This window comes from Puma concolor, chromosome D1 (assembly GCF_028749965.1).
Source record: "Puma concolor isolate L17-30 chromosome D1, mPumCon1.1.hap2, whole genome shotgun sequence".
Classification (NCBI taxonomy): Eukaryota; Metazoa; Chordata; class Mammalia; order Carnivora; family Felidae; genus Puma; species Puma concolor.
The window spans coordinates 5,133,263-5,157,645 of record NC_141676.1 but is presented as its reverse complement, the minus strand read 5'-3'; the positions used below and the strand labels follow the sequence as shown (position 1 = coordinate 5,157,645).

Here is a 24,383-nt window from a genome sequence, read left to right as displayed (position 1 = left end):
GGCTGGGGGCAGGCAGTCGCTCAGTTCTGAGAGAGAAAGTACAGGAATTCTGGATAATCTGCGGCTCATTCAGAAAGACATTCATGTGTACCTGTGTGTGCTGCATGGTGCTTCAGTTCTCAGGGCGAGGCTAAGTCCCTGTTGTGAAAACACTGACTTCTGTATGTTCAGTTAGGACTTAAATTTAGTCTTAAAAACAGAGATTTCAGACTGATTGTAAAAATAAAGAAGAGCCTAATCTAAGAAAGTATTTGTATTAGGAAATATTACTTAATCAAGTTACCCTCAGATAAAGAGGCCTGTTTCAGAACAAAAGTGGCCAATAGCAATCTCCAGCAGCCTCCGCCCAAGCAGACGAGAGAGAAGCTTTGCTGTGCTGGGTGGTGCTGATAGGCTTTGCATATTTAGTTTCATACTTACCTACTATTAAGACCAAAAAAAAAAAAAAATACATTGGGACAGCTTCTGAGAAAGTGTCATTGTAAACATAATCTGTCCTGGGGCGCCTGGGTGGCGCAGTCGGTTAAGCGTCCGACTTCAGCCAGGTCACGATCTCGCGGTCCGTGAGTTCGAGCCCCGCGTGGGGCTCTGGGCTGATGGCTCGGAGCCTGGAGCCTGTTTCCGATTCTGTGTCTCCCTCTCTCTCTGCCCCTCCCCCATTCATGCTCTGTCTCTCTCTGTCCCCAAAATAAATAAACGTTGAAAAAAAAAAAAATTAAAAAAAAAAACAAAAAAAAACATAATCTGTCCTGGGGCACCTGGCTGGCTCAGTCTCTGGAGTGTGCAACTCTTGATCTCAGAGTTGTGAGTTTGAGCCCCATGTTGGGTATAGAGATTTAAAAAAAAACCAAAAGACATAATCTATCCTATTGCTATATCCAGTTTCTTCATGTTATATATTTTTCTTTTTCAAGAGGTCTCCCAGTATCAGTATTTTCAGAGCCTAGCCCACCCCTCATGCATTGATCTCAAAGAAATTAGCTTATTTTTAAGGAATCCAGATTTCAGCTGTCTGAATTGGAGGAAGTTCTCTTAAGTCTTTCCTCACAAGTTACCATTAACATGAACACCAAAAAGTATAAACCTGGAAATATCAATTTTCTTTTTAAAATCATCATTTGGAACTACATCTTGGGTGCAAGGCCTGGGAATGTGTAGTAGAAAGCTAGTTCACAATTAGTAATTAAGTATTTATTTTTAAACCCTGTCAGATTATCTTAAGCCACAGAAGAATTTATATTGAATAATTTTATGTGACCCTAAGGGAATATAGGCTGAATATCTGAGTATGTCTTTTCCATTCCTGATTCCTGATTCATGTTTTTCCTTGGCCACTGCTACGGTCTGAAGTGCTTCTGCAAGCACCTCAGGAAGAATTCCAAAGTCTGGGATAGGACCTGAACTGTTTTTTTTTCTCTTTTGTTTTTCTTTTTACAATAGACTTTTACATTGTATCTTATTGTTTATGTATCAGTGAAAGGGTGAAAAAATAAAGAGGCTTAAAAAAGTGGTAGCCTGGTTAGATTGGTCCTCTCCAATGGTGATAGAAGCGGGACAGTTGATTTTTTTTTTTTTAATGTTTATTTATTTTTGAGAGAGACAGAGACAGAATGCGAGTGCATTAGGGACAGACAGAGAGGGAGACACAGAATCTGAAGCAGGCTCCGGGCTCCGAGCTGTCAGCACAGAGCCCAACACGGGGCTCGAACTCACGAGCTGTGAGATCATGATCTGAGCCAAAGTTGGACGCTCAGCCAACGGAGCCACCCAGGTGCCCCAACAGTTAATTTTTCAGTTTGGTTTTACAAGGTTTGTTCTAGAAGAGACAGGTGGCATCATCGTGGCTTGTATTTAGGGGAGGAAATGACAAAGTTCTAGATAAATGTGGTCCTATTTCTATAATGATTAATGTGCAGCAAAACAAACTTAGTCATACTTTTCCAGACTCACAAACTAGATTCCAAACTCACTTTCCACCCTTGAGTGAGCAAAGGACATATACATTTTTTTCTTTTCCATTATGATAGGACATATCTATTAATACTTCCTGAGAGTTTGAATGTAACATCTTTTTTTTTCCTCAGAAGTTTTTTTTATGTGGCTATTCCATAGATACATTTAGGAAACATTAAATTAACTTGCCTGTAGGATCCCTGAAAAGAAAGATTTCTAAGTTTATAGCTCACAGTCTTTTGGCCTGGGTGTCTGTATTTCTGAATCGTGAAAAAGAATAGTTATCTTCTCAGTCCTATGGGATTTGACTCCATTGACTCCAGTTATAGGAAGCCTTATTGTAATCCCCTAGTCAGCTGTACAAGGTCAAGTGTCATAATAGAAATACACAAACTCCCATAACTGTTAAATAAAGATACTTGAGGCAGAGTGGCAGGGGAAAATGTAGAAAATTTTGGGTCAAATACTAAGCAGAGTAAAAGTATGCAGCGGGAAGGGGGGAAATGAGTTAAAAAGAGGTATCTAAAGAGGGCTCTTAGCATTATGAAAAGTGTCTAGAGAGAGCTTCCTTGTGTTTGTCAGGAATCGTGAAAAACATGGCTGCCACCCCGGGCTCAGTCAGAGTGGCACAGAGACCAGAGCCTGAGGAAGGAGTGGTCAGCAGGATGACTAGGAGACTGACAGTGTTTGAATTCTTCCTGCAGGGGCTTGTCTGCACCTTGTTTTGCTTGCCCGATACCATAGTTAAAATGCAGCTGATAGCAGAAGACAACAGACTTAGATACCAGCTATGCAGGTAGTTTAACTTAAGATCAAATGGATTCATTATTCCTGAATTTGACCATTTATATTTAATCTGAGCTTCAGATAATAGTGAATATAGAGCTTGAATACTTTGAGAATCTGAACATCACCCAAAAGAAAAGAAGCTGTGCATTGGGTAGGTGCCACCACCGCACAGCTGGAGACTGCAGTGCTAGAGAGCTTGGTGCTTGTAGCATAGAAGCCTACACTGCAGTGGAGGACAGCAGCAAGCCGAGTTTACTCTTCCTGCAGAGAGAGGGATTGTTTCTTGTTGCAGCCTGTGTGGCTCTTAGGAAGAACTAGCAGAAGAGATGAGAGCTCTACAGTTATATATCCCCGGAAGAAAAGTCCATTTTAGTGTTGGGGGGGTGGGGGAAGGGCTTTGAAGATTCTAAAATATTAAATTCTGCATTGTTAAAGAAAGATCGGGGCACTTGAGTGGCTCAGGTCATGATCTCAGGGTTCGTGGGTTCGAGCACCGCGTCAGGCCCTGTGCTGACAGCTCGGAATCTGGAGCCTGCTTCAGATTCTGTGTCTCCCTCCCTCTCTCTCTGCTCCTCCCCCAGGCATGTTCGTTCATTTCTTCTCTCTCTCTCTCTTTCTCAAAAATAAACATTAAAAATTAAAAAACAGAGAGAGAAAGAAAGAATATAGAATATAAAGTTGGGAGGGGATTAGATAAAAAAAAAAGGGGGGGGGGCATTAAAAACTGTTGACCTGGGGCACCTGGGTGGCTCAGTCTGTTGAGCATGTTGAGTGTCCAAGTTGTGATTTTGGCTCAGGTCATGTTCTCACAGTCTGAGGGATCAAGCCCCAAGTCACACTCCTTGCTGAGCATTGAGCTGGCCTGGGATTGATTCATATTCATTCATATTCTCTCTCTCTCTCTCTCTCCCTCCCTCCCTCCCTCTCTCCCCCTCTCCCCCTCTCCCTCTCCCCCTCCCTCCCTCCCTCCCTCCCTCTCTCCTTCCCTCCCTCCCTCCCTCCTTCCCTCCCTCCCTCCCTCTCTCCCTCTCTCTCCCTCTTCCTCCCTCTCTCCCCTCCTCTCCCCTCCCCTCCCTCTCTCCCTCTCTCCCTCTCTCTCCCTCTTTCCCTCTGTTCCTGAGCCCCTCCCCCACTCCTTGCATTCTCTCTCTCTCTCTCTCTCTCTCTCTCTCTCTCTCTCTGGAAAAAAAAAAAAAAAAGACAGGACTTAGAGCAGTGTCAGTAATACAGTCCCATTAAAGTGAGAGAAAATCTCTGTGCATTGCAGCGGTGCTGGAGAAAGGGACATGCCAACTGCTGACAGTGGGTCACAGAAAGGTGGTAGGAGTCAGCCTGAAGACTGAGTTTTTAATCAGAATTTATTGTTTTGTATTTATTTTGGTCATAAAGGAGCTCTAAATATATATACATACATAAAAAGTTTTTAATATATCAATGTATTTGGCTGCCCAACTCAGTGAAACAAATTCAGTGTTGTATACATATTTACTTTCCTGTTTTCTCTAAGATATTTTGATAAGCTGGGCAAACATGTGACTTGTGGTCAAGATACTAGATCTATGAAAGCTTGTTTTCTCCTCTGTAAAATAACATCTACCTCAATGGGGCTGTTGTGAAATTTAATGATAATGTTAGTAAATATTTAATAAACTATATCACTATTACAGAAAAAAATCAGATGTCACAAATCTGTGAATAATGCCTGCCTACTCTGTGCCAGAACCGGGCTGAGTGTTAGGGTAAATATGCACACATGCTGTGGATGAGGCCCTCGAGGGTCTTGCAAGTCAGTGGTGGAGCAGGCATTTCAATAGGCTGAGAAAGTAAGTGCATCCTAGGTTTACAGGTACCATGCATGCCATTAGAGTGCTGCCTGAACACTGAGAAGCTGGGTGTGGATTCTGTCCTGAGGGAAGGAAGTGCCAGTCTTCTTAACTCAGAAGTTAAGGGGGCACCTGGCTGGCTCAGTAGGTAGAGCGTGTGGCTCTTGATCTTGGGATTGTGAGTTTGAGCCCCACGTTGGTTGTAGAGAGATTGCTTATGAACAAACAAACAAACAAACAAACAGACTTCTAATAGGGGCTCCTGGGTGGCTGAGTGGATTGAGCGTCTGACTCTTGATTTCGGCTCAGGTCCTGATCCCCGGGTCATGGGATGGAGCCCTGAGTCTGGTTCCATGATGAGTGTGAAGCCTGCTTGGGATTCTCTCTCCCTCTCCCTTTGCCCCTTTCTCCCACTCATTCTCTCTTTAAAAAAAAAAAAAAGTTAATAAACTTTCCTGTTAGATGATAAAACAGTATATAAATGACTCTCAGTTTATGAATTCTAGAATTGTTCTTTGTGGTGCAATAGGCTACTACTGCTGCTCTGAACTAAGATCCTAACATTTTATTTTGTAACCATGATCTAAAAATTTACACTCGGCTCTCTCTCAGGAGTATGATGGAACCAAAAGCACAGTCATGGTTTCAGGTAGATACAGACACTAATGACAAATTTGCTTCATCTGACACTTTGGGGGTGACTCTGGCACTAGTTAAAGAGAAGAACTGGTAGAGGATCCACTATAATTAGATCTTAATCCATTAAACTAGATTAGAGGGGGGAAAGGCAACCTGTATCAATAAAACTTCATTTGAAATCTAATCGACACATTCTAAGTGGAAAGTTTTATATTTATTTACTCATCAGTTTATTTTTTAAATGTAAACTCTATACCCAACATGGGGCTTGAACTCATGACCCCAAGATCAAGAGTCACATACTCCACCGACTGAGCCAGCCAGGTGCCCCCTAAGAAAAAAGTTTTGAATAATTTAATAGCTACAAGGCATATAAGGTTAGGTTAAAATGCGTAATAATTTTTCAAAGTGTTATTATATTATTGTGTTATGTAATGTCATGTTCTTACCATCTCTGATCTTTGGTGCCTGTCTTTTATTCTGAATTAATGGGGGGGGGGGGGCGGGGGGGCTGGCCTCATTTAGTAAGCGATTTGGAAGCCCCGTCTGGTTTTTGTCCTTTCCTGGTGGCCTCTCAGGTTTTACTTGCTGCAGCGTGGTAACATGTTTCTCTTTAGTATTCCATTCTTTATCACCCCTCCAGGTTAGATAGGACTGAGATAAGAACCAGGATTTTCTAAGAAGACCTCTCACACTATTAAGGAGAGCGTTTCAGACCTAATAGTCTGATTGCACTTGGTCTTTCAGTCTTTTTTTTTTTTTTAACGTTTTATTTATTTTTGAGACAGAGAGAGACAGAGCATGAACGGGGGAGGGGCAGAGAGAGGGGGAGACACAGAATGGAAGCAGGCTCCAGGCTCTGAGCCATCAGCCCAGAGCCCGACGCGGGGCTCGAACTCACGGACCGCGAGATCGTGACCTGAGCTGAAGTCGGACGCTCAACCGACTGAGCCACCCAGGCGCCCCAAGGTCTTTCAGTCTTAAGATAAAGGGCAAACGAGAGGTTTAGGATTAGAATGGCCATAGAAACTTTTTCAGGGAGAGCTCAACCAAAAAGCACAAAACTCCCACCTTTCTTGGTAAACTACCGTCAAAATTGAAATATTTAGCCCCTCCCTGGCATCAAAGCCCAAGCCCCAGAAAGCATATTAAGCCACCGACTACATCAGAAACTCACTGACACAACTGTCCTGGAAATAAAAAGGTTTCCAGTGGTAAGAGCTAGGTTCTTAGTGGCCTGAGATGTTTATTTCAAAGCAGCTCCTGTAATTTCTGAAAAAAAGCCAAGTTATATTTATGAGAGTCTGAAAATTACATAAATCTAGATCCAAGATACAGTACACTGTAGTGAGAGATTGCTTGTTCAGTCCGAGCTTCACCCTGACCGTGAATCAGTGTGTGGAGAGTGTGTGGCACGCATCACTCGAGTAGCTGCCACAAATGGCATCGGGATGTCTGACGGGATACAAGGCTGGCCGCATCATCCAGGGAACATCAAGAAGGTGGCAGGCAAAACAAACGACTAGGATAGGAAATGGGCAGGAGTGCTGGTGTCCTGGGGGGAGGGGTAATCTGAGGGGCAGAGTCCCAGCAGACTGGTGGATGTGGAATTGGCAGACACAGATTCAGTGGCTCCTTGCGCTGGTACCAAGGCAGGAGATAAAGCACCTTGGCACCTTGACCTCAGGTTGTACCTCAGCTGGCTTTACTTGGTCAAGATGGAACTGCGGGAAGAGCTGCCTAGACGTTTCGGTTATGGTGGTAGAGTGCCCAGTCGTAACCAGAGGCAGGCATCTGTTGTCGAAGTAGTTGATATTAAACAGACATATGTATTGAATATCTCAGTATTGGTTGAAATGTGTCATTCCTGAAGGTTTTTCTGGAAACATGTATGCTCATTCTGGATTCTGGGCTGGGAGAGCAGCAGTGAGGGCAGGTGAAGCAGCGGGTGTGTGGGGAAAGAAGGGAAGTTGGAGGAACTCAGCTTGGGTGCCTGGCTCTTGCACAGGCTGAACTTCGGGTGACTCGCTGTTTACCTGAAAAGCAGGAGAGAGAACTGGGGGGAGTGGTCAGTGGGCAAGAGTGCTGGCTGTAACAATAAGAGGTGACCCTGAGGGGCAGGGTGTGGACGAAGACAAGGACACTCACGGGCCCAGATGCAGAACGGGTTAAAGCCTTCCCTTTTGCTGGCGCCTTCCGAAGTCGGCCAGAGGGAGCCCTCCGGGGCCGGCCTTGGGTTCTCCTATTGCAGTGGTGGTGGGAGGGAGCAGGCGGGGGCGCGGCCCGGCTCGCCTCCCGGGCAGCCTTTCCTCCAATCACCAGGCCGAGAGCGCCGGCTGAGCACACCCCCTCCCGACTCTGCAGCAGGACGGCTGGGCCCTCTGCCTGGCTCGCTCACTCGAGCTCAGCTCCCCCTCCTGCCATCTTCCGTTGCAAAGCATTTCTGGGAGCTGCATGTGGGTGACGCAGCAGCATTGTTCGCAGGCACAGGAAGCCGCGGCTGAGCTGAAGGGCTCGAGAAGGAGCTCAGAGCACGACACGCTGCTCCCTCTGGGTAGCCTCAAGGGTTATAGCTGGACTGCCCCGCCTGATGTACTTTGGGAGATTCCAGAATTTTCAAGTAAATCAGGATTTTCCTAGAGGCAGAAAACCTAAACTCCTTCAGCACAACTTCCAATACAGAAAACAAAACAAAGACGCTGGGGAAACTTCAACCAAGAGCTTCAGCAGCTCCAGAGCGACGAGAAACGCAAGGTCAGGCGGGTGGGCGGCAAACCCTTTCTGGCTCGGGGTGTGTGTAACTGTAGGGACTTTGTCTCAGCAGAAGAGGCGGAAGAACAGCCTACCAGGGGACTCCAGGACAATGCTCAGGTTACTTGGTGTTGCTCTAGCCGTCATTGCACTTGTTCCCTCTCCTGGTGGGATGTGCTCTTGAATTGGGTCTCTTGGCTTTGGGGAATCCTTTTTCCTTCTCTTCCCAGACGCCCGCTGTTCTCTTCCCCTTCCTGTGATGTGTGGGGTGTGGGCTTGTGTTTGAATGTTCTCCCGAATGCCAGGAGCCTAGATAGGCGTCAGCCTTTCCGCACTCCACCCCCGCTCCCGGTCCCAAACCCCCTCTGGTGAAGGGTGGTGGCTGCTTTATATGGTTTCTTGGAGGGCCTCAGCTGGAGTCTGCCTTTTTTGATGAAGCAGGGCGAGTTTGGTTGTCTGGCCCCAACAAAATAAGGCTTGGAAGGAAATCTGCATTTCCCTCCACACCCACACAGACCCCGGTAACAGAGTCGTATATGTGTGAACAGCTGCCCCCCACCCCCCACGCAGACACAGTTTCTCCACCTACCTTTCCTTATCCCCCACAAAAAATCTTGCAGGTAGATTTAGACTTCTTTTGGTGAACGGTTAGGTTCCTTTTGCTACTCTTAAACAATTGTGGATCTTTCTGTGAGGTCTGTTTTGCTGAAAGTGGAAAGTCCCTGTTTGTGGACAGCTCAGTGCTCTCCGGGGCGGCAGAGGAAATGGGCAGAGTCCTGCTCCTCAGCAGTAGACATGGGGGAGGGGAACTGTGCACTCCCTCGCACACGTTTTGAATGGACCTGAATTTTTCACCCTAGGGAGATTAGGAGTCCAAACCGGAGCCCAGTCCCAGAGCCTTAGTCCCACGTGGCACCGCACCCCGCCTCTTCACCCCCACGCTGTGCGGTGCTAAACAGGAGACTTCAGAATAGGATGTCATAGCAACTTGAAGTAAATAAAACGTCTGCAAATGAAATCAGTTTGGGGGAGGGTGAGAGGCAGCTGGAGACTTGGCAAAGGGGTTCTTCGTAGAGGAGCTTCCTGGGTGTTTGAAAGGGTCTTTCTGAGTCCCAACTCGAATTTGGAGCATGATCCTTGGTAGAGAAGTGCCGCATGCTTCAAAAAGTCCTGGTCTCTAGGCACAGAACCCACAAGATTATGGAAATGATTATTAAAGATGGCCTAGGCATGCTTATTGTCCAGGATCAAAGTTGAGTGTTCACTGAAACACTGAAACAGTTAATACCCTGTACACAGTAGGGCAACCTGAAAGGAATCTTGTAACTTATCTTCTGGATTTGTGTTCTTTTGCTGTTGTCCTTGCTGTAGGGCGCATGAGGTCAGAGGAAGAGGGATTTCGTTTTCTGCTCTAAGGTTCAGGATTCAGAAATTTCTGTTGAAAACATAAAGGCTTGCTTCCAAATAACACTCAACCAGTATGATTCACTTAAGTGGTAGTTTCTTACTGTAGCAGTGTCCTCAAGTCATTCAAACTAGATTGGCTAAAGCCATCAAAACTGTTGCCCCTAAATTGTTCCTGTTCCATTCCAGAATAAAGCCAAATGATTGAGTGTGTGTGTGTGTGTGTGAGAGAGAGAGAGAGATTAATCGATTGGTTAATTTGAAGTTGAGATTTCTGTAATCAGACTTAGAAGAACAGAGCTCTGGGTTGAATCAAGACATTAAGATTGTTGTTCTGTTCATATTATTAATTAAGTGTTAGCCAGTCTTTTTTGCCACTTTGCTGAGATCTGCAAAATGAAAGCAGTACTTCTTGATAATTATCACTGGTGTTGAAAAGTAAGGGGGCAATATAAAGTTTTACTGCCATGTATAGAACTGTGTGCCAAGTAACACTTGTCGCCCCGTAGCTAGTTACTTCAGCATACGTATTAACAGTACAGTGAGTATGCAGGTACGGGGTTGGGAGCAAAGGTAAATTCAAAGTCTTGATAGTACTACAGTAGTTTGAGTTTTCTCTTTCATCTTCAATTTATTTGTTTGGCAGTGAGTCTCTAAATGAAGGGAAAACACAGCTGCCAGCCTGCCCTTCCCATGTCGCTTGTGGGGACTGAGGCTAAGTCTGGATGCTGTTGGGAGTGGTTGGCTCTTTGTTCACTGTGTCCTGCTTTTCTTCCCCCCTCTTCTATCCTATTCTGCCCTTAGATTTTGCTGGAGGAGCTTGCCAACAGCGATCCCAAGTTAGCCCTCACTGGAGTCCCTATAGTACAGTGGCCAAAAAGGGATAAGGTAAGAAACTATTGTTCTTATCTTCAGGCTGCTGAAGCATTTTGCTAGCCGACCGTCACCATTCCGGGAAGAAAAAGAACAACTAGAGGCAGACAGCTTTTGGTGCATTAATATGAACTGACAGAAAATCATTACTCAGTTCTGTTTTAACTCTTAGGTCAGGGTAATTGGCTATCTTTAGAGGTGACTCTGTTAACGGAACTATCAAACCAGAAACCTGCCTCCAGGTTTGGATGCAAAAGTGTGCATTTGTTCACCAGAATGGATCAGTTCCTAGCCTTCTGGCCCAGTGATTCGGTCATTTTCAGATATTTTTTAAAACTAGTTAAAATAATTACATACATATTCAAATGGCTGGAGTATTTCTATGATGGCCTGAGTGTACACTCAAGAGTCCCCTTCATTTGGATTTTTCAGTATCAAAAAGAGAAGGAAAGGAATCACCTGTAAGTTAATAAGTTGTCAGGTATGAATTTTCATGCCTCTTCAGTTAGGTCCTGTGTAATTTTTCCCATATTGTCCTTTGTCAAGGTTATTTATCAAATAAATGTAAGGGCTAGCATTCTGATCCTGCCCATGGGTCTGGCAAATACATAGGCCCTTCTTTGGTGTTCCCCGGTTGAAATTTGCAGAGCCATCACATTCCAGGAGTGTTTAGGTGAATAGCTGTGAAAGATGTCTTAAAGAACCACTTCTTACTACCGGGGTGGAGGAGTCCCACTTGGCCTGGGCTTGACCACATGAGACTGCCTCAGAACAGTTTAGGCATCTCTGGCTGTTCAGTGTTTTGTGTCAGGAACATGTTTGAGGCACCGCGGAAAAAACTGAAAGACCCAGTCCTTGTTCTTGAAAAGATCACCAGCTGGACAAATACAAGCACTAAAATTATAAACATATACCTGAGGGATGTATTTTACTGGAGTGTCTGTTATGTACCAGACTCAGAGTAATAAAGAAATGAGCAAGATTCATCTCGCCCTCAAGTAGTTTATCATCTTCTGAGTAGTAATACCCAGGATAGGGAAATATTGGAGGGTCCCTGGAATGACATTTGGTACATAGAAAGCCTCAGGGAGGGGTGAATCTCACAGCTCAGCAGAGTGAGAGGGACGTGACTGAAGTAGCCTGAAGGGACTGGCAAACCTTGTCTTTGAAGGTAATACGTAGGTGATAAGTAGAGTAAAATCAATAAATGTTTTAGGTTTCGCAGGCCACGCGGTCTCTGTCGGCAACTTCTCCACTCTGTCACTGCAAGTGAAAGCAGCCATAGACCAGACAGAAAACAAATGAACATCATGGTACTCCAGTCAAATTTCATGTACAAACAGGCAGTGGGCAGATTTGCCCACGGGCCATAGTTTGCCAAGCCTTGTGATCTTCTACCCCCTCCAGCCCTTAAAGCTACTTGATACATTTGACCTCACCGCTTTCTCTTTCTAGCTTAAATTCCCCACCCGGCCAAAGGTGCGGGTTCCTACCATCCCCATCACAAAGCCTCACACTATGAAACCAGCTCCTCGGTTAACACCTGTGAGGCCAGCTGCTGCCTCCCCCATAGTGTCAGGAGCCCGGCGGAGACGAGTGCGCTGTCGAAAATGCAAAGCCTGTGTGCAAGGAGAGTGTGGTGTCTGCCACTACTGCAGGGACATGAAGAAGTTCGGGGGGCCTGGTCGCATGAAGCAGTCGTGTGTCCTTCGGCAGTGCTTGGCAGTAAGTGGTCTGCTGGATACAGAGCTTGGGGGAGGGGTGGTGGTGCCAAAAGGACTGAAATGCAGGTAGTAGAGGGTGGTAGAGCCTTCAGAGATGGAGAGGAGAAGTTACTCTCTCTCTCTGGCTTGCTTTGTTTTGCCCCATTTCTCTCTGAGTTCAGAAGGAAGATACCTCACACTAAAAATGATCCCGTTTAACCTTTCAGCCTTGCTCGCCCAGTTTTCAAATGAGGGAGCAGTGTTTCAAGGGCAAATCACTGCTTCTTGTCCCCTCTTTAACTGGATTAGAAAGGAAGGACCTGGGAGGCCTGGGATAGACTGGTGAAAATAAACTGGTCTCTGTCAGTCTCTAGTTCTCAGCTGGTTCACTCTCCCTATCCTCTTTCTCATCTAGTTTTCCTACCAGAAACCTCTCTTCTCCACCTGGTTTCCTTGGTCCCTAAGTGTTCCCAGGAGAATTAGAGGAAGCAAATCACTCGTCTTCAGTTAAAGGGAAGCTAAACCGATAAGGATCTAAGTCTGCTCTTTTCTTGGTTTCTGTCTTTGTCCTCTTGTAGCCCAGACTGCCTCACTCAGTCACATGTTCCCTCTGTGGAGAGGTGGATCAAAATGAGGAGACACAGGACTTCGAGAAGAAACTTATGGAATGCTGTATCTGCAACGAGATTGTTCATCCTGGCTGCCTCCAGGTGAGGAGAGGCCAAAGGGGCCCCTAAGGTCTCAGGTACTGAGTGGAGCAGAGGAGGGTGGGAATCCCCGATCTGGACCATCAGCAATGGGCTATGTAGTGGTCTAACATCTGTCCTTGATTCATGGTCTACACTGTGTGTCAGCCACTGGCTCGACCCTGAGGACAGTCTCGGACACAGAATAATAGTCCCGTTCCCTGCCCTCATGGAGCTTGCGGTCTGGCCTCCATAGAGTGTGTTTGGAGTCCCCAGGCCATCATGGAACTGCCTGGTCTATTTGGGAATGCCTTGTGCCTTTAAGCATCTCTCCTGTGTACTTGACTGTATCTCTGGATGTCAGTTCCTGAAAGATGGTTAGAGTAATAGTATCAGCTAACGTTTAATGAGTGTATCAGGCTTGGTTCACACTTGAGGGCCTTTAAGAAAAAATGATAGAGGTTGTGCCTGGGTGGCTCAATCAGTTAAGCATCTGACTCTTGGTTTTGGCTCAGGTCATGATGTCACAGATTGGGAGTTCAAGTAAAAAAAAAAGAGAAAATGATAGAGGGGCACCTAAGGTGGCTCAGTCGGCTCAGGCTATGATCCCAGGGTCGTGGGATCAAGCCCCGAGTCCAGCTCTGCACAGAACGTGGAGCCTGCTTAAGATTCTTTCCCTCTCTCTCTCTCCCTCTCTCCCTCTCTCCCTCTCTCCCTCTCTCCCTCTCTCCCTCTCTCCCTCTCTCTCTCCCCGCCCCCCCCCCTCTCTGCCACTCTTCACCTGCTCATGTGTGTGCTCGCTCGCTCTCTCTAAAAAAAATCTTAAAAGGAAAGAAAAAGTGATAGGGAAGCTGATACAGTCTTTAGGAGGTAGCATCAAATCTTTAAGCATGGGCCCTGGGCCTAAGTATGCGCCAGAGCTCCTTAAGTGATACTAATATGTGGCTGGGGTGGACAACCATTGTTTTATATGCATTCTCTTGTTTACATCTTTTAAGATAGCCCTGTGAAGTTGGATCTACCCTGTTTCTTCATTCTTTAAAGGGCATTGGTGCTGGTACTTTGTCGATTTTTCCAAAGGTGTCAGCTATATCATGACTGCCACCTGGCTGACAATGATTGTAAGATACGGTTAATTGTGAGAAGCAGCTCAATTTTAGAGATATTCAAATGTGAAAAAAAATATGCATCTTAAGATCAGTAAAATTAAGGTATCCTCTCCATGCTGATAAACGAAGCATTTACTATATGTCAAGCTTTTATCTAAACACGTTATTTAACAAGTAATTCATTTAATCCTCACCACACCCTTATAGGAGTATTTATGTACACTGTACAGTTGAGAACAGAGTCACAGAGACTAGGCTACAGTCTCTGAACCCAAGGAATCATAATTACTATGCCCCGCTATCAAGATGAGGTCTGGCACCATTCCGAATAGTGTGGTCAGTTCCTTTAGCAGAGAGGCATGAGATGCTCAAGAAATAAATGTGTCGGGAAAGATACATATAGAAGTCTGCAGACCCCAGATTGACGCAGACTCTTGGGAATCTCCTCGTGGAATCTAACTTTGATCAAGTAACCAAGAGTGAAGGTGACCAGTCTCCTAGTGGCTAGGAGTGGGGCTGAATGACTCTTGGTTTTTCTCCCCGATGGGCCAATGTGTTTACAAATGGGTAAAACTTCCAGGTTCTTCCCAACCATGTGGCTGTTATTGTTTGATAAAGGAGCCTTAAGAAACAGGCTTTTTTTTTTTTTTTTTTTTTTTTTTGAATGAGACAGATTTTTAACATCCCTGTCTTCCTCTAGATGGATGGAGAGGGGTTGCTTAATGAGGAATTGCCAAATTGCTGGGAGTGTCCAAAGTGCTACCAGGAGGACAACTCAGAGAAAGCCCAGGTAAGGAAGCTTTATCCAGACTGCACCGGAGAAGAAAAGAAACGTCCAGCTTAGAGGATGGCTAGAGTCTGTTTGCCTTTGCGTCTTTGTTCACATGGTTTTTCTGACCATGGAGGTGATTTTGTATTTTGTTTGATAACTTTTTTTCCCCCCTCTTCGGTTAATTATTTGGTTTTCTTTTGTTTGAGTTTTTGTGTTACTGAATATTGTTCCACTTGGGGTCTGCAAATTGCCGAGGTCCTCTTACACTCTGAGACCCTAGAAAAAGAGGCAGCATAGCTAGGCTGTGTGAGGAGGGCAGTGAGGCGAGCACGGTTGCTCCTGAGGAATAACACTAGAGGGAAGGCAGTGACCTGAGGCAGCTAGTAAATACAGTGGTGTGCCGGAGTTTCCAGTTAAGCGGGCTCACATTTTTGTCCTCTTCACCTTTATGGCCCTACAGAAAACCCTACCCTTGTGCCCTACACAGGCAGCCCCTCCCTGCAAGGGGACCCGTGCCATGACCTTGGCCCTGAGTAGCTGACATTGCTGGCCTGATGGGTAATACCAAAGGGCCAAGAGGACTCTGGTTGATCAGGCCAGGAGGAATAAGACCTGTTGAGGGCACAGACAGAGGAGGCAGCTGGCCTAGTGGCAGCCATCCAGGCACAGTGGTCTCCTCCAGGCGCATTGCACAGGAGTAGGGACAAGTTTCCTGGTCTGTCTGTTTCTTCCCACTTGGGTACTGAGGTGACTGAATTTTCATTCTATATATGTTTGAAGGGCAGGGATTTCTAGAGTGGACTAGTGCTGAAGTTCTCCTTATCCCAAGTTCTTAAACTAGGGGTTCTTAAACATTTTCTCTTCATTGACGACAGCGGAGGCAGTAGTGGTGGTGTTTGCCTCCCTGCCACAGCAGGTAGGGGGACAGATGCCTCATTTTATCTTTTTTAAGTTTATTTATTTTGAGAGAGAGGGAGAGAGCACATGTGTGCACACAAGTTGGAGAGGGGCAGGGGGTGGGGGGGAGGGAGAGAATCCCAAGCAGACTCCGTGCTGTGAACACAGAGCCTGACGCAGGGCCCGAACCCATGAACCATGAGATCATGACCTGAACCGAAACCAAGAGTCAGATGCTTAACTGACTGAGCCACCCAGGTGCCCCAGGTGGCTGTATGTTAGTATTGCCTTCTTGCATTGCAAAAGCCAGCACCCACAAGGTAGTCATTCTCTTCCAACCACAGTGCCCTATGAATGTAGAGGAAAGGGAGCAGGCTTGTTGCTGAGGGACAGAAACCATCTCCTTGAGGAAAATGTGAACCACTGCTCACTGATCCCTAGTGGAACACTGGTTCAGCCTCATCACGGCGGAGTCATGGTGGCCCCAGAAGGAGACAAGTGGCGTAGGATGAGGTCGTGGACCTTTATGGAATGTCAGCTTCACTGAACCAAAATTCCTCTTTTTCATCCAGAGTAGATTCCTTTGGAGCAGGGTGGTTCCTCAGAGGTTCTCATTCTCTGCTTTATATTCCATGCAGTTGGTCTCTAAGGATAGGGTAGGGTGCTGAGTGGAAGAAGCAGCCTGGTGGAGTCCAGCTCAGACACCAGTGGAGCTAAAAGTGGTGTTTACTTCTGTCAGATTCTGCGTTCTAGTTTAAATGGTATATGTAGGCTGCTTTTCTTCTACCACAGGCATCTCTCTTCTATCAAAAGCATCTCCTGGGTGAAGGAGTTAAATTAGAGATAGAACTAAAAACGGTCAGATTGCATAGGGGTAAAGTTGTGGCCTCTTTAAAGGGTATCTTTATCCAGGGAATTATAATCCAGAAATTGGGGCAAGAGATGAATAAGGTGGGCTATGGAATCGTGCAGCCCAAATTTGGATCTCACTCCTCTATACTTGAACACAAACCTTTTTGTCACAGGTAGATTTCCCAAGTGACCTATTTTAAGGGTTTTGTTCTGTAATCAGCTTTCTCGGCACAGACTTGAGCTCGGTTGCTGATCGAGGCAGATTGCAGACTAGACTCTGAGGAGGTGACCACCCTGTAGCATGCAGGTACCCCTTTCCCCATAGAAGAGCGGTGATCTGTCTTCTCCCTAGTCTCCTGAGAGCAGTAGTGAGGCTCACCCCGTAAATGTAGAGGGTTTTGGAGAAAGCACTGATGTGGCTCTTTGGGGGCCTGTTTTGCAGAAGCGGAAAATGGAAGAGAGTGATGAAGAATCCGTGCAAGCCAAAGTCCTGCGGCCCCTGCGGAGCTGCGATGAGCCCCTCACGCCCCCGCCTCACTCACCCACTTCTATGCTACAGCTCATCCATGACCCGGTTTCCCCTCGGGGTATGGTGACTCGGTCATCCCCTGGGGCTGGCCCCAGCGACCACCACAGTGCCAGCCGGGATGAGCGCTTCAAACGGCGGCAGTTGCTGCGGCTGCAGGCCACAGAGCGCACCATGGTACGGGAAAAGGAGAACAATCCCAGCGGCAAAAAGGAGCTGTCTGAAGTTGAGAAAGCCAAGATCCGGGGATCGTACCTCACTGTCACGCTACAGAGGCCCACCAAAGAGCTCCACGGGACATCCATTGTGCCCAAGCTGCAGGCCATCACGGCCTCCTCTGCCAACCTTCGCCATTCCCCCCGCGTGCTAGTACAGCACTGCCCAGCCCGAACCCCCCAGCGTGGGGATGAGGAGGGGCTGGGGGGAGAGGAGGAGGAAGAGGAGGAGGAGGAGGAGGAAGATGACAGTGCAGAGGAGGGGGGTGCAGCCAGGCTGAATGGCCGGGGCAGTTGGGCTCAGGATGGAGACGAAAGCTGGATGCAGCGGGAGGTCTGGATGTCTGTCTTCCGCTACCTCAGCCGCAGAGAACTTTGTGAATGTATGCGAGTGTGCAAGACGTGGTATAAATGGTGAGCAGGGATACAGGGATCAGGAATAGGGGTATGGGAGCAGGTGGCAGGTTTTCCATAAGAGAACTGCATGCGTCCTGGCATCTGGAGGCTTGCTGGGTCTTAAAGGATTGAATCCACTCTGTCTGTTCCCTAGACAGTGGGTCCTGTTATAGATGTGGCCAGTCGTGCCTATAGGTGTGGCCCTTCAGGGAAATGTGGCCCTTTGCTTCCTCTCCCTGCTCCGACCTTTCCCATCTCTCTTTTTACTGAACATATGAAACTGATCTGGGGGATGGATTTATATAGTTTGTGCTAAAACCTCAGTCCACAGAGCTGCGACAGTTTTCCCCCTCAAGTAAGCTGCACTCATCACACATCACACATCTGTTGAGAGCCTGTGATGATGTGATGGTCACTGTTATTGGTGACACAGATGACTGCTTTTAAGCCCCTGCCTCAATTACCTCTCCATCTAATGAAAGGGGTGGACATGCTTTTCAAAAAATTTGAATGTTTCCACAGTTTTCCAGTTGTTTGTTCTTATCCCAACAAGACCTACCATTTCTTCTCAAAAGGGTGATGCTTGGACCACTGGCATTACCTGGGGTCATGTTAGAAACGCAGATTCTCAGGGTCCGTTTCAGTATGGCCTGAGTCAGAGCTTTGGGGGTGGAGCCAAGCAAACTGTTTTTAACACTTTTTCCAGGGGCTTCTGATACACTGCTCTATCATAAGCAGCTTGTTTCTGCCATAGAAGTCTTATGTGCCACTGGTGAAATATTTTCAGTCTTTAAATAAAGACCTCATTCTTTACAAACACTAGTTTTATTTCCCAAATCTGAATTAATATGTGATCTACCCAAATTCTCCTAATATTTTCTCTTTGTAGAGCTAGTGGGCCTGCCTGGCTCTATTCCTCGGTTTCCAGGCTGAGCCACATAAGACTGCCATTATGTGCTGTCTCCCCTTCCCCTGCCAACCAGACTCTGAGCCGGGCTGGGAGGCAGGGGCTGTAAAATATTAAACAGAAGCCTGCATGTTGCAGTGCTATTTGTGGCTTGTGGACTGTAGATTGCAGTGGAAAGGCAGGCCTTTCGCTTTCAGTTCTGGCCTGGACTGGACCAGAAAATATAAAGATAGCCCTGAGGCAGAAACGCAAGATGGGAAGAAGACTCTCCAGGCCCGATAATAAAGAGCCTCTTTCTGCCTGATACAGTAGTGGGCTCTTTCTAGGGCTTAAAGGAGGACTGACTGTAGATATGCTGAGGAACGCCTGCATCTCAGGCAGCTGGGTATGACTGACAAAGGAGAGAATGAAGGCAAGCCTAAGGCTTCAGGCAGCAGGAAGTCAATTTTTTAAATAATTCCTTATGTACACTTTGGTGGGAGCCATACCATTTTAATGCACATGAGAGAGTATAGTATACTGTTTGTCGTGTGTTCCTAACCACTGCGCTGTATTCCCAGCCCTTCCACAGTAAATCGGTGAACTGGTCAAGTTGCCTATTACTTAACCTGTAGGGCTGCCATAGAGGACAGGCCCTTTTGTCTGAGGATTAAAAAAACAAAGACAAACAAAAAAACCCCAGCAGGGCATGATCCTTGTCTGCTTATAGAAGAACCTGGGGAGGGTGACACTCCAGGTGCTCTGTGTTTTCTAGAAGCCTGCAGTACCCTTTGATGGGAGCTCCTCTGACAAGGAGTATCACGTTATTGACGGCTAGTGTTCTCTCCTTCTGTCACAGGTGCTGCGACAAGAGACTTTGGACAAAAATTGACTTGAGTAGGTGTAAGGCTATTGTACCCCAGGCCCTCAGTGGCATCATCAAGAGGCAACCAGTTAGCCTGGACCTCAGTTGGACCAACATCTCCAAAAAACAACTGACGTGGCTCGTCAATAGACTGCCAGGTGAGCAGGCAGGGAAAGCTGAGTTACAGGCAGTGCTTAAAACTGCTTTAGGGCAATTTAGGGCAACAGTCCCATTCCATTGTTGTCTTTCTGCTTAACAAGGGATTCACCCAGGGCCACCTTAACTGCCAGTCCCCAGGCGGCACCCCAGACTAGCTGGACTAGCCAATCATTGCCCCGGACAATGAAGAGAATGGGTCTTCTCAACACAACCACTGAAGAGATTTGAGTAAGATGTTGCCACGATCAGCCCCTTAGAATGCTTTGTTCCCCTCAGCATTTTGAGGTCTTGGGAAGACAGTGTCTCGCATACTACATTGCTCCTGTAGGAACTAAGTAATTGGTTTTACCACCAAAGCTAGAAAATGTCATATAGGAGACCATAGGAATTTTTGAACTGGATTTCTAGACTGAGAATCCATTTTACCGTGGTCACATCAGCTCGTCGTTGAGGCTTTGGATGTGCTGATAGAGTATACGATTGCATGTCTGTTTCTTCCCGCTGCAGGACTGAAAGACCTCCTCCTAGCAGGCTGTTCCTGGTCTGCAGTCTCTGCCCTCAGCACCTCCAGCTGCCCCCTTCTCAGGACCCTTGATCTTCGGTGGGCAGTGGGAATCAAGGACCCTCAAATTCGGGACTTGCTGACTCCACCGGCTGATAAACCAGGTGTGCTCTGGGCCTGACTTCTCTGTGGTCACCTGAGGGTAGCTTTGTCTTTCGACAGACTTTGTCCTCAGAAACTAAAAAAGTGTTACAAATGATGCTGTGGATGAGTGCAAATGGAGAACAGAGCAATGGACTCAAGGTTAGCTATTTACAGCCAGTTACCTGCCTGCAGATAAAGGAGGGGCTACTCCGTCTCAGGGGTATTGGAGTTTGGGGCCCAGAGAGTATAATCCTGAGGAAGGCCGGGAAGGCTTCATGGTTGAGGTGGAACATTAAAAGCTGTTTGCATTATGGTCTAAAAAAGTGTGGGAGTGTGGAAAGGGGTGGAGCATTCCACACATACCCTTTTGCTCTATAAGTGAGGCATAATCTAGCAGCTGGGAAGAAGGAAAATGTGTCTGGTTTCCTAGAAACTGCCCCCACACACTGCTCACTACAGGCAGGGCTGGGTGTGGGCAGTTCGCTCAACCGCTTCAAGAAGGCCTGGCCAGGAAGGAGCTGAAGCTGCCTGAGGCTTTGGAGCTGGACCAGAGTTAAGAGTTTTGACCTAGGTTCTTTTCTGTGCAGGTCAGGACAATCGCAGCAAGCTCCGGAACATGACTGACTTCCGGCTGGCAGGCCTTGACATCACGGACGCCACGCTTCGCCTCATCATTCGCCACATGCCCCTCCTTTCTCGACTCGACCTCAGTCACTGCAGCCACCTGACAGATCAGTCCTCCAATCTGCTCACCGCTGTCGGGTCTTCCACTCGCTACTCCCTCACAGAGCTCAACATGGCAGGTATGCTGCTGTGATGTTTCATGACAGACGGTACCCCGTGCCTCCCGGAGGGCCCAGCCCTCCCTGGAACTTGACCAGTAAAACAATGAACTTGGGTCTGTTGACTGAACTGTGTTAACTCGTTTCCTCACACCTGAACAAGGACTCTGATTTCTCGCTGTTTTAACTGATGGGGGTGGAGGCCCAAGTAGTTGTCAGGTGCCTAAGGTCATGGCCAGCTGCCAGCCACAGCCTGGTCAGCTTTCCAGTGCAGGGAGTGAGGCATCAGGGGGCACTTCCCGTCTCTGAGCCAGGTAGTTACAAGACACAGAGGGCTTTTGCTGAGCATTTGAAAGGAAAGAGCTGGGGAATCGAGCGGCAGGGGCAGGTGCCTGTGGCAGTATGTACCCAGCATTGTCCTCGTTGTCACTTTCCCCACAGGTTGCAATAAATTGACAGACCAGACCCTGATCTACCTACGGCGCATCGCCAATGTCACCTTGATTGACCTTCGAGGATGTAAGCAGATCACTCGAAAAGCCTGCGAGCACTTCATCTCAGACTTGTCCATCAACAGTCTCTACTGCCTGTCTGACGAGAAGCTGATACAGAAGATCAGCTAAAACACACACAGCCCAGACTGAACAGGAAACCGATCTTCCCCTGACTCCCCAGCCAGGAGAGCCTCTCTCCCCGACCCTGCACGGGCTCTGAGGCCAGCGTCACACTCCCTCTCTGCTCTCCTGTCCCTTGAGCCCTTTCCCTACAGGCTGGGCAGAGAGGGTGGTAGACACCAGGCTTACCTGCCTGCTCCTCTCCCTCCTAAGGAGAAAGGAGTAGCAAGCAAATTGATCCGAATCCGAGGGGAAAGCACAGGCTCTGTGCTGTCAAGGTGCCTGCTCGCTTGCTCGCCTGCCCGCCCGCCCGCTCACTCACCGGCCAGGAGGCCAGGCTCTCAGTTTGGGGTGTCTGTGCAACCATCATCTGTGCTGGGCCCTGGGGCCCTTCTCCCCATCCACGGTCCCCAGCCGTGCCTGGTTCTGAGCAAATTTCCAGGGAAGAAAGCGGCCCTGTCTCCATGGCCAGGTTCTCCTCGTGGTGTCCAGTGCGTGTCTCTCCTCTACCACACTCTCCCCGCGTATGCAGGAGGGGCCAGCAGCAGCCCCGGGAAGGCTAGACCCGTGCCGATCATACTGGTGCTGTTGAGGTGTCTAAAACCTCTCATCCGTGTCCACGCTCTCCCCCTCCCTGTAGCTTGATCCTGTCCGATGCTCGTGGTGGTTCACGTAATGAGGTTACCCCACCCCAGACTTGCCCGCTAGTCTCTACGAGGTCCTTGTTGCACTTATCGGGGTTGAAGCTCTTCAGAGGAGCCGGAACTGTGTACCCCAGGGACACCCCCATTTTATTGCTTCCTAGGCAGATTCTGAGACAGGCACCATCTCCTTGTTCCCCTCCCTCGTTAGCCTCCCACTGCCCTTTCCACATGTTCCTCCTTCCTGCCTGGACAGGACTTTCCCAGGATGCGTGTCCTCAGAGGGAGCAGCCGATATCCCCCGGCTGGGGAGAGCAGAGAGCTGGGCTCCGTCCCACCTGCCTCCCAGCAGGCTCTGGGTCTCCAGTGGGTGTAGCCCCCAGAGCCCAGGCCTGTGTTTAGCCCCAGTGGCTCACTGATCTGGCACCTTGTGGGGGGGAGGGGGGTCCTGCTTTGAAGCCAGTCACCTGCCCTCTGCCTGCAGCCGTGGAAGGGGGTGTGCATGTGCCTCTGTGTGTGTGGCTGAGTGTATTACACGTGTGTGTGGAGGGAGGGAGGGAGGGGAGCATGGTGTCTCCCACCCCACCGCCCTGTGTTGAGCCCCATCAGCTGCCCCCTTTTACTTTGCATTGAACGGCCTGTCCAAAGATCCTCTCTCTAGGGCAGCAGAGAGCTTTTTGCACTTTAAAAAAAAAAAAAAAGGAAAGAAAGGTCGGAATTTCTTTTGGGTCAATATTTAAGTGTGTGAGGAGATGCTCAATAGCAGCAGCCTGTGGCAAGAGCTTATAAAGGACGGATGCGGATTTGCACTCTGCTCCCCACCTGTGAGGATAGCGATAGCACAACCTTGCCCCGCCTTCTCGTCCTCCGGCCCCTCCCTTCCTGGCCCCTTTCCTGCAGCCCAGCCTCAGGCTCCCCTCCTCCCAAAACCCTCCAGGGGGAGGAAACCCTACAGGGGAGGGGGAGGGGACGGAGCCCAGGCCCCGGGGGTCTGAAACGTGAGCCACCTTGAGGAGAGACGCCAACTGCACACTCGCCACTTCCAAAGCAATAGAGGCAGAGGGGCCCCCTCTTTGCCACCTAGCCCAGCTTCGACCCTGGCATTGACTGGCCTCCTGAGAGAAAACTGGGTCCTGGTAAGGGGTGGCATTGTGTCTGTTTCTTCCAATCTGCTGATTCTCTTGGCTGCTCCTTAAAAGCAGCAGTCTGCTCCCACGACCCTCTGCCCCTTCCATCGGTCTCCAGGCCCCAGTAACCTGGGGCTGAAACTTTGAGGAAATGCCAGTGACTTATTCCAGAGTGCCTCAGTTAGGGGAACTTCTCTGTAAAGAACCCTGGGTATTGAGCAAAAACCTTATTAATATTATTGTTAATGACCTATAATTGGAAGCTTCCTGCCTTTTTTTGGTTGCTCCTGTGGAAAGTACTGAAAAGATTGTTTTGTTTTGTTGTCTTTTTATAAAAGGGGAGGTGGAGAGACCCCCTCAGAGCAGGGATTGTGCCGGGAGAGTGCCTCTGACTTTGGGACATTTCATCCACAGAAATTTCCAAGCTGATGGTTTGGGTTTTTTGGGGTTTTGGTTTTAATTTTTGTTTGTTTTTGGTTTGGAAAAACAAGCATTTTTACCGTGCACGTAAATTGGTCAGCAGGAAAGGGAGCCCAGGAGGGCAGCAGTTGGACCTATGCCCTTGCCGGGTTTCCTTTATCTCTGGGACTGGAAGGGGGGGAAACGGTTTTTAGAGGTGAGGGTTGGTCCGTGTGGAGGACAGAAATGTCTCTGGGGACAGAGGATCCCGGGAGTCCCATCGCATTTCCTGCAATCTGCTCTGAGATGTGGCCTTGCCAGGAGAGCCTGCCCTCCTCAGACCGCAGGGCCAGACACCCCGCCTCCATCTTTCCGAGCACCGGGGCGAAAAACCACAAAGGAAAGGAAGAAAATTTATATATATATAATATAAAATCACTTGGTGATTAAAAAAATAACTGCTCCATAAATAAAACTCCTAAAGTCACTATGTTTAAAGGGTTTGGTTGTGTTTTTTTGTTTTTCGGAGAAATATTGTAAATATATATTTTTTGTTGCTGATTTAGAGTCAATCTCCAATGTTGTGCTAAAAAATTTAAATTAAATGTAAGCATTAAGGGGGCAAGTCCTGCTATCTCATTTGACACATGGGGGTTATTTTGGGCCAGGGAAGGAGGGAACCTAGTTGGACTTTTGTTTTCTAAACGTTCTCCACTATTGGTTTTAGAAAGAGCAAGGACCTCTTTCCTCTGACACGTGGGAATGGGAGATATTTGTGTAATAAAATTTTTAAAAGACAAAAAAAGAAATAGACTCCGATGGGAAATATTTTGATTTGGGTTTTGGGGGTTGTTTTTTTTTTGTTTGTTTTGTTTT

General features: G+C 47.7%; 1 protein-coding gene across 3 annotated transcripts in view; it reads left to right on the top strand.

Annotated features, from left to right (window-relative positions):
• Positions 1-23,999, top strand: part of KDM2A (lysine demethylase 2A) — a 116,150-nt gene extending 92,151 nt beyond the window's left edge. For all 3 annotated transcript variants that reach the window (XM_086676792.1, XM_086676795.1, XM_025915505.2), the window contains 9 exons: positions 10,164-10,247; positions 11,688-11,957; positions 12,514-12,645; positions 14,431-14,520; positions 16,694-17,406; positions 19,134-19,297; positions 19,806-19,964; positions 20,532-20,747; positions 21,168-23,999. In XM_086676792.1, coding sequence (XP_086532918.1) covers positions 10,164-10,247; positions 11,688-11,957; positions 12,514-12,645; positions 14,431-14,520; positions 16,694-17,406; positions 19,134-19,297; positions 19,806-19,964; positions 20,532-20,747; positions 21,168-21,349 — 2,010 coding nt within the window. In that variant the 3' untranslated portion in view covers positions 21,350-23,999. The remainder of the gene's footprint in view (positions 1-10,163; positions 10,248-11,687; positions 11,958-12,513; positions 12,646-14,430; positions 14,521-16,693; positions 17,407-19,133; positions 19,298-19,805; positions 19,965-20,531; positions 20,748-21,167) is intronic.
• Positions 24,000-24,383: the final 384 nt, after the last annotated feature.